This window comes from Triticum aestivum, chromosome 5D (genome assembly GCF_018294505.1).
Source record: "Triticum aestivum cultivar Chinese Spring chromosome 5D, IWGSC CS RefSeq v2.1, whole genome shotgun sequence".
In the NCBI taxonomy this organism is placed as follows: domain Eukaryota; kingdom Viridiplantae; phylum Streptophyta; class Magnoliopsida; order Poales; family Poaceae; genus Triticum; species Triticum aestivum.
This window is the reverse complement of record NC_057808.1, coordinates 520,862,924-520,872,386: the sequence shown is the minus strand read 5'-3', so window position 1 is coordinate 520,872,386 and position 9,463 is coordinate 520,862,924. Positions and strand designations below refer to the sequence as shown.

General features: G+C 54.2%; 1 protein-coding gene across 1 annotated transcript; it reads left to right on the top strand.

Annotated features, from left to right (window-relative positions):
- Positions 1-8,466: 8,466 nt before the first annotated feature.
- Positions 8,467-9,225, top strand: LOC123125935 (uncharacterized). Its single transcript, XM_044546373.1, has 2 exons — positions 8,467-8,632; positions 8,803-9,225. Exons 1-2 carry the CDS (start codon positions 8,551-8,553, stop codon positions 9,009-9,011), a joined length of 291 nt encoding a protein of 96 aa, XP_044402308.1. The 5' UTR covers positions 8,467-8,550; the 3' UTR covers positions 9,012-9,225.
- Positions 9,226-9,463: the final 238 nt, after the last annotated feature.

Sequence of the window (9,463 nt, the reverse complement as noted above, 5' to 3'; positions counted from 1 at the left end):
TATTTGTACTGTCCAATGCAACGGTGAACGGATCCTTCTGGGTGGTCAAGCATATATGTACAGTTGTCACACTCTGTGCGAGTCGGAATAATTATGTTTTCCAACATAAGGATAAACTCCGGCTTTGCATCAAAGATACACAGCGGACATTGTACTGTCCGTGCAGCGATGAGCGGATCCTTCTCTGTGGACGACGGTTCATGGCACGCAAGAGCTAGGACACGCGGATTTTGGGCCACATGATTGCATCGTGATCCGTAAAGTGGATAGGTCATGTGCTTACAGCTTAATCCCGTGCGAATTCCTGCATGATACAGGTTTTGGCAGAGAAATCACGGTTCACCCACCACACCTCTCATGTTTTTTCTCCTAACTTCACAATTATAAGCCAATGTATCTTTTGGATAAAAAATCCAATTTGTATTTCGTTTGCACATTCGTGTTAGTTGTGACGGGGGCTTTGGAGAAGGCCACTCTTCAACATGTTTGGACAAGTTTTTGAAACTTCACCAAGTTTCAACTATTGAAACTTGATAAGAATGAATGATAAATTCACTCTCATTCACCAAGTTTCAAAACTTCAACTGAAACACAAATTTAAACCCTAAGGCCTAGTTTGGCACACAAGCTTATCGCCAAATGTCCCTTCTATTAAGAAGACCTCCCGGCCGTGAGGCTTATCCAGGGGATGTTTTTTATTTGCATTCACGCCTTTTAGAAAGAGCCGCTAAATTAAATTCTCTTTTAGGCGAAGGAAGTATGACCGCTTTACCAATAGTTGAGACTCAATCTGGAGACGTTTCCGCCTATATTCCTACTAATGTAATCTCCATTACAGATGGACAAATATTCTTATCTGCGGATCTATTCAATGCCGGAATTCGACCCGCTATTAATGTGGGTATTTCTGTTTCCAGAGTAGGATCCACGACTCAAATTAAAGCCATGAAACAAGTAGCTGGCAAATCAAAATTGGAACTAGCGCAATTCACGGAGTTACAAGCCTTTGCACAATTCGCCTCTGCTCTCGATAAAACAAGTCAGAATCAATTGGCAAGGGGAGTTTCTTCCAAACCGTAGTAATCTAAAACCTCGGTATTCAATTGCCTAGTCAACGAATATTCAGTTTCTAAAAACCATATTTTCTTCTTCTTCTTCAGCCTAGCAAAAAGTGGTCAAGACTTCTTAAATACCACAAACAACCATGGTATTTGAGATACCACAGTTTATAAAACTATGGTATTTGTTGAAGCCAAACACCTCAAAGTTTTGAAAACTATGGTTTGTGATAAAACCATAGTATTATCCAAATACATAAAAAAAACTGAGCTGCCAAACACAACCTAGTTTCTAAAACTAAAACTTAAAACTAAACTGTAAGCCCTAAACTCTAAACCTAGAACCCTAAAAGCAATGAGACTCGGTAATTTTTTTTCTGACGGAACCTCGTCAAAGGGCCAGGAGCTCTAGCATTGCATTATAAAAGAAGAGAGTTGATCCACTTTATAAGGGAAACCGGATCAAAAACCTAAGAGAGTGGACCGTTTATGAGGAAAACTACATTACTGGAATCAGGGATTTTGCCGTCTGCCAGTTCTTTGCCGTCTGCTAGCAAGCGGACAAGCGACGAAGCCTCGCCGACCACACAACACAAGGCTACAATCGCAACAAACACACGCACCCAACTCCGGAGCCGCCGCTCCGAAGTCCGCCGCCCGCACGTGAGCCACAACGCCGCACGGCTCATGCGCCTTGTAGTCCTTGCTACCCGAGACAACCACCCGCAGACCACGAACTTTGCGCCAAACATTCGGGGCCGCCGCCCCGACTTCTAGTCAGGACGACCCCTTAGACCGCGTCGACCGAGCTGATGAACTCGCTACCCCCGCAGCACCAGTTCGCCGCCCATGCAAAGCAAAGTAGCAGACCTACCCCATAGGGCCATCGTTGCATGGCCATCCGAGGCCGCCGCCTCAGCGTACATCCACCGCCCAGAGCCGCCGCTCCGACTTCCACTGCCTCGGCATCCCACCAGAAACACAAAAGGCACAAGCGCCAACCAGACCTTGTCTCCAAAAAAGACGCCTCCAAGAAAGATAGGCGACGCAAGAAAACACCGCTACCATCCGATCCAACAAACTAGATTTGGGTTTTCACCCGAAAGACAAGGTCCCATTGGTTGGAGGTGGATCGAGTCTCCTCGACGACGCCACCAAGATGGAAACGATGCAATAGAATGTCGCCGTCGCCGGCACCGACCAAGTCGGGCAAAACTTTCATGCAGAGCACTACGAGAGCCACCGTCACCAGATTGCCACGAGGACAGTCCACGGCGCCGTAGCCCTTGACAGATCCAGGGAGCCGCCACCCTCACCAGCAGCACAACCGGCCCATGCCACCGCCCACACGGCCAGAGCACGCTACCACATCCACCTTGACTCGGAGCCGCACTGCGGCAACCACGAGCAGAGCACCGCCATAAGCCCTGTCTACCACTCGGCCGCACACCGCAGCACATCCACCTACGCGGCGCTGCCGCGCTGCCGTCTAGGAGCTGCAGCATGCCGCCACCATCGCAGCTCGACCAACCAGACGTGTAGCCGCAGGAGCCACTCGCCTGGGCACCTCCACCGACAGATCCCGCATCCAGGCGCCAGATCCACGACGGCTGTCCCCAGCACTGCCCCACACGACCCCAACGAGGGAGGAGGAGAGAAGCGGCGCCGCCACCTTACCCATGGCCGCCGGCCCGGCTTGCTTGCGCCGGCGTCTCTGCCAGTCGCATAGCCTCATCCAGGGCCGCTGCTACGCGCCTCGCGAGGAGAAGTCCCCACCGCTGCCGAACGCCGAGCGGGCTTTGCCAGTCGGTCTCACGTGGCGGTAGCGAGGGGGGTTGGGGCGGAGGTGGGGAACGGGGGCAGCGGCTAGGTTTCGCCCGTGCCTGTTGAGTATATATTTGTGTTGCATGTATTATGTATTGTGGCCCACCTCCTAGTTATGTATAGTTGAGGTTGAGGCCTACCCTATACTCATATATACGTGCACCAGCACCCCATCAATACAACGACTATTGTATTGCCAACTTGTCCGTCTACATGGTATCATCCTTCTCGGTTCTCCCCTAGGGTTCGCCGCCGCGCCCCCTCGCGCGAGCCGCCGCCGCACCCCACCACCACAGCGCACCTCCCCCTCTCCCGCCGCGCTGCCGCAGCCTGGTGCCGCCCCGCTTTCGCCCCCCTGCCGCGCCGATGGCCGCCGCCCGCGCCGCTTCTCCCTCCTGCCGCCGCTGCCCTCCCTCCTTCCCGCAGCCGCGTGCCCCCGCAGCGTCGCACTTCACCGCCGCCGCTGCCCTAACCGCCACCAGAACCCTAACCCTACCCGCCGCCGCCCTTCACCGCCGACGCCGCACCCATGGACTCCTCCCCGGGCTCCTCCATGGCCCGCTCGTCGAACTCCTTCGCCAGCCCCGAGCTTTCCGCCGCCGCCATCCGTGACCTCAACATAGAGGCCTAGGTCCCTATCCACCTCGACAGCTCCAGCACGTCATACTACGCGTGGAAGACCTACTTCAACCTCATCTTCCACGAGTACTACCTCAACGAGCACATCGATGGTTCTGTGGATAGCAAGTACATGCGGGGTGATCCGGAGTGGTCTGCCATTGAGGCCACGATCATCCGATGGTTCTACCAGGCCGTCTCGAAGGACATCTTCCACACGGTTGTCGTCGAGGATGACGACACCTGCGCCGTGTGGGCCAAGATCAACGCTCTCTTCACCGATAACAAACTTCAGCGCCTTGTCCACGCCTATCACATGCCCGTCCCGCGGGCCCCTGCACCGGGTCTTCTTGGCCCCCGCCCTGCGGGCCACCAGGCGTTCTTCGATGCCCCTACCAGCCGTACGGTGCTCCCCTCGCGCCGCCGCCCCTCGGTGGCTATGGCGCGCCCGCCCAGGCGCCACCGGTACCTGCACCGTGGGACCCCGCCCTCCTGGGAGGCGACTGGTACATGGACTCAGGTGCTACTGCGCACATGACAGTTCATCCCGGTGACCTATCCCCTTCCACTCCAGTCAACACACCCACTCGTATCATCGTTGGCAACGGTTCTTCTTTACCTATCACTCATGTCGGTAGTACTAGTTTTTCTTCTAGTTTCACACTTATCACTATGTCTAATGTCCTTGTCTCACCTGACTTAGTCACTAGCTTAGTTTCCATTCGTCGTCTTACTCGTGAGAATCCACTTACTATTGAATTTGACGGTGTTGGTTTTTCTGTGAAGGATGCCCGTACCCGGATGGTGCTTCACCGATGTGATAGCCCTGACGAGCTCTATCCCATGCACGCCGGCGCCTCCACCTCCACACCCATCGCCCTCACCGCCGGCGTCGACCTTTGGATGCTCGCTTGGGCCACCCCAACCCTGCCGTTTTGCGTCAGATTCTTAGGAGTTTTTTTTTCTCATGTAATAAGCTCGACGAGCATACTTGTGCGGCTTGTCGTTTGGGCAAGCACGTTCATCTTCCCTTTAGCGCGTCTACTATAGTTTCCACTTTTCCGTTTCAATTACTTCATAGTGATGTTTGGACGTCTCCCATTGCGAGTAACACGGGCTGTCTATACTACTTGGTGATTTTAGATGATTATTCTTATTATGTGTGGACTTTTCCTCTTCGTCGTAAATCTGATGCTTTAGCCACACTCACCACCTTTTACTCCTATGTCACCACCCAGTTCGGTCGCCCCATACTTGCACTCCAAACTGATAATGGAAAAGAGTTTGACAACGTTGCTCTTCGCACACTTCTCGCCTCTCACGGCACCACCTTCCATCTAACTTGCCCTTACACCTCACAGTAGAACGGCCACGCCGAGCGTATCCTCCGCACTCTTAATGACTGCGTTTGCACGTTACTCTTTCACTCTAACGTGCCCGCTCGGTTTTGGCCCGACGCTCTCGCCACCGCCACTCTTTTAGTTAACATTCGTTCGTGTCGCCCTCGGTGGAACTACGCCCCTCACCACCTTGTTTTCGGTACCCCGCCGTCCTATGACGGTCTCTACATCTTTGGGTGTCTTTGTTACCCTAGCACCGCGTCCACCATGCCACACAAACTCGCGCCATGTTCCGTCCCATGCGTCTTCCTTGGCTATCCCCCTAACACCAAAGGTTACCGGTGCTATGATCCTGTCACTCATCGTGTGTACACCTCGAGGCACGTGTATTTTGTCGAGATGGTGTTTCCTTTTTTTCAGGTTTCTCCAGCTGCGGCCCCTCCGGTGCCGACCCCCGCGCCCCCTGCTTGGAGCGATGCACGGCGGTCCCCAGTGGTTCCCTCCTCCCGGCACCTTCCGTCGCCGCCCGGGTTCTCGACTTCCCCCGAGGTCGAGTCTGACCGAACCCCTGGGTGCCCGGCTCCCTCCTCAAAGGTTGAGCCCGATCGGGTTTCCCACCCCAGCGCCGCGGCGGCCACCCCGCCCTCCACCCCGGTTGGCGCCGCCACCCCGACGACGCCGACGGGCTAGACTTCCACCTCACCCGTCGCCACCCCTGCTGCAGGCTCGGATGCCACCTCCGGCTCGTCTGCTCCCACGGCCCCCGCCACCGTGGCCCCTACCGCTGCCGCAGGCCCCTCCGCCGCGCGGCCCCCGCCGCCGCTGCAGCGCCTCTCGGCGTGACGACCTGTGCTCGGGTCGGCGTGCTTCAGCCGAGCACACGCAACTCCTCCGACGAGTATGTGTGCGCTGCCTCGATGTCGACGCCGTCACCCATCCCCGCCTTTGCTCGCGCTGCCCTTCGGGATCCCCACTGGCTCGCAGCGATGCAGGAGGAGTTCGACGCCCTGCAGCGCAACCGCACGTGGCATCTTGTTCCGCGACCCCCTCGTGCCAACGTCTTCACTGGCAAGTGGGTGTTCTGCCACAAGACCCGCCGGGACGGTTCTCTCGAGTGCTACAAGGCTCGGTGGGTGGTTCGTGGATTTCGGCAGTGCGCGGGCGTGGACTTCACTGACACCTTCGCTTCGGTTGTCAAACCGGGTACGATCCGCGCCGTGCTCCAGTTGGCGGTCTCGCGCACCTGGCCTGTGCACTAGTTGGATGTCTCCAATGACTTCTTGCACGGCCATCTCGCCGAGCAGGTGTTCAATGAGCAGCCTACCGGTTTTGTCGACGCCGAGCATCCGGACTTCGTGTGCTTGCTCTCCCGGTCTCTTTACGGGTTGAAGCAGGCGCCTCGGGCTTGGTACCAGCGTATCGCAGCCTTCCTGTAGTCTCTGGGCTTTCGGTCCACTCGCTCCGATGCCTCCCTCTTCGTGTATCATCAGGGAGCTGACACTGCACATCTGCTGCTCTACGTCGACGACATCATCCTCACGGCATCCGCCCCCGATCTCCTTCAGCGGCTGACTGCTCGTCTTCGTGATGAGTTCGCCCTCAAGGACTTCGGGCCTCTGGACTACTTCCTCAGCATCGAGGTGGCCCGTCGGGCTGACGGCTTCTTTCTGCATCAGTAGAAGTACGCCCACGAGCTTCTAGAGCGTGCATGTATGCTTAACTGCAAGCCGGCGCCCACCCCCGTCGACATGAAGGCGAAGGTCTCTGCTCTAGAGGGGTCTCTCACGTCTGATGGAGCGTTCTATCGCTCCATTGTTGGTGCTTTACAGTACCTGACGCTGACTCGACCCGACCTGCAGTACGCTGTCCAGCAGGTGTGCCTCCACATGCACGCTCCGCGTGACTCTCATTGGACCTTGGTGAAGCGTATTCTCCGTTACATACGCAGCACCATGTCTTTGGGACTCACCCTGACGGCCTACGCCTTCACCGACATCGTGGCCTACTCGGATGCCGACTGGGCTGGCTGCCTCGACACTCGACGCTCCACGTCCAGCTATTGCGTCTACCTTGGGCCCTCGTTGATCTCTTGGTCATCGAAGCGGCAGACCACGATCTCCCGCTCCAGCGCCGAGGCAGAGTATCGGGCCGTGGCCGAGTGCTCTTGGATCCGTCAGCTACTCCAGGAGTTGTTTTGTGACGTTCACAAGGCCACTCTTGTCTACTGCGATAACGTCAGCGGGGTTTACCTCTCCGCCAACCCGGTGCACCATCGACGTACGAAGCATATTGAGCTCGATATTCACTTCGTGCGCGAGCAGGTTGCCCTTGGTCGTGTTCGGGTTCTCCATGTTCCGACGTCGCAACAGTTTGCTGATGTGATGAGTAAGGGATTGCCTACTCCCGTATTCGAGTAGTTTCGGTCCAGTCTCTGTGTCTCCGACGACGCTTCGACTGCGGGGGGATGTTGAGTATTTGTGTTGCATGTATTATGTGTTGTGGCCCACCTCCTAGTTATGTATAGTTGAGGTTGATGCCTATCCTGTACTGATATATACGTGCACCAGCACCCCATCAATACAACGACTATTGTATTGCCGACTTGCCCGTCTACAGTGCCGCCCCCCTGGGAGCGACGCGAGCGCGGCATGGGTATGCCTTGTAGGTAAAATGCGGTAAGAAAAACTTAATATTATCACTCCCAAGTTTGAATATGTAAACCTTGGATTTTTTTAGAACTTGTCATAATGTACTCAAGATTGGTCTTATTCGAAAGTTCGCGTCGCAACAAACACAAATATGCAAATGGAACTTAATTTGGACTTTTGGTTCAAAAGATATAAGAGATTATGGGAGGTGTGGTGGATGGTGCATGAATGGTGCGATGACGGATGATGTTGAGGTGCCTGCTGCTGGTTTCCTTTGTTGGTCCTCATGGATGTACACTATGTAGTAGCTGAGCCGTGCAAAAGAGTCTGGTTTATGTATGTGACAAGTGGAAGATTAGTCATGCATTGTGTACAGTGAAGGCGGGCTTGACGCTAAGGCGTTGGCCATGATGGGGTATGAGTTGAGTTCGCTCGTTATCCATCATTGTTTTTCATTGTACTCTTGTTCTGTGTTCTGATCTGTCACTGGAAGCCGCTGTCTGGGAGTCTATCTCTGTGGGCTGTCGTGATAAGTCACTGGGAGTCATCTCTATGGACTGTCGTGATAATACACTGGTAGTCCATCTCCGTGGACTCGTGATAATTCACCGGTAGTCCATCTCTGTGGACTGTCGTGATAATTCATTCACTGGGAGTCTATCTATGTGGACTGTCGTGATAATCCACTGGAAGCAGCCCCATCTCTGTGGGCTGTCGTGATAATTCAGTAACTGGGATTCCATCTCTGTGGACTGTCGTGATAATTCAGCTGTCTGGGAGTCAATCTCTGTGGTCTTGTAGTGTCCTGATGCCTAACAGGTCCAAGCCAGGGAAAAAGGATACTAGAAGACCAAGCTAAGCCGGGAGTCAAACAAGTTTTTCCCAGACACCTATCCACCTACTCCTAGATAACAATTGATAGATGACGCCGAAAACTGGCATGCTATATATATAGAGAGAGTTGCTTGTAGCTTTGGCCAGACACACACTAGCACAACAAAACCATCATTCCACGAGCAGATCGACAGGACTGGGAGAGCACAAGTTTAGGACCAACCAACGATGAAGAGCAGCACGCTGGTGGCGATCCTGGTCCTCCAGACCGTCATGGTCATGGGGATCCTCTCACAGGCCGCCGCCAAAGGTACGTACGTTCCAGTATATATTCTGTCCCGGCCGCAACAACGTCTGATTGCATCTTTGTGATCGATGGCGTTGAGATCTTAGCTTATGCTGTACATACATGTGATAATTAGCTGATGCGAATCCAGTTAGCATGCAAGACTGAGATTTGATTACATGCGGTTCGTGCAGACAATTTCCCCAAGTGCTGCGACAACTGCAACTCCTGGTCGGGGTACCAATTCTGTGAGGACGTCGGCCCCAGGTGCCGCCGCGGCTGCGCCAACTGCCAGGTGGTGCAGATGAGCCCCGTGAAGACGTTCCGGTGTGGAGATGGACGCCCCGTCTATGACGGGCACGACACGCCCACGCCCTGCCCGCCGCCGTGCAAAAAGCACTGATCGCTCCAGCTCCCTCAGACACTGATGAGATCGATGTTGCGGCCAAAACATAAAATAAAAAGGCTCCGATGAGATGAGATGAGCAGAGCCATGCCCAGCCTTCTCTTTCCTTTGAGAGATAATAATAATATATTTGATGTTGCTTTTTAAGTAAATAAATAAACACGGGTATCAGTTTATATATGCGTCTCTGCTTAATCAAATAAAAAACAGTTTATTTGTGCGATGCATTTGTGCTGTCCAGTGCGCAGCGGTGAACGGAACCTTCTCGGTGCTCAAGCATGTATGTACGATTGTCACACTCGGTGCGAGTCGGAATAATTATTTTTTCCAACGTTTCCAACATAAGGATAAACTCTGGCTTTGCACCAAAAGATACACGGCTGACGTTTGTACTGTCCAGTGCAGCGACGAACGGATCCTTCTCGGTGGACAACCATTCGTGGCACACA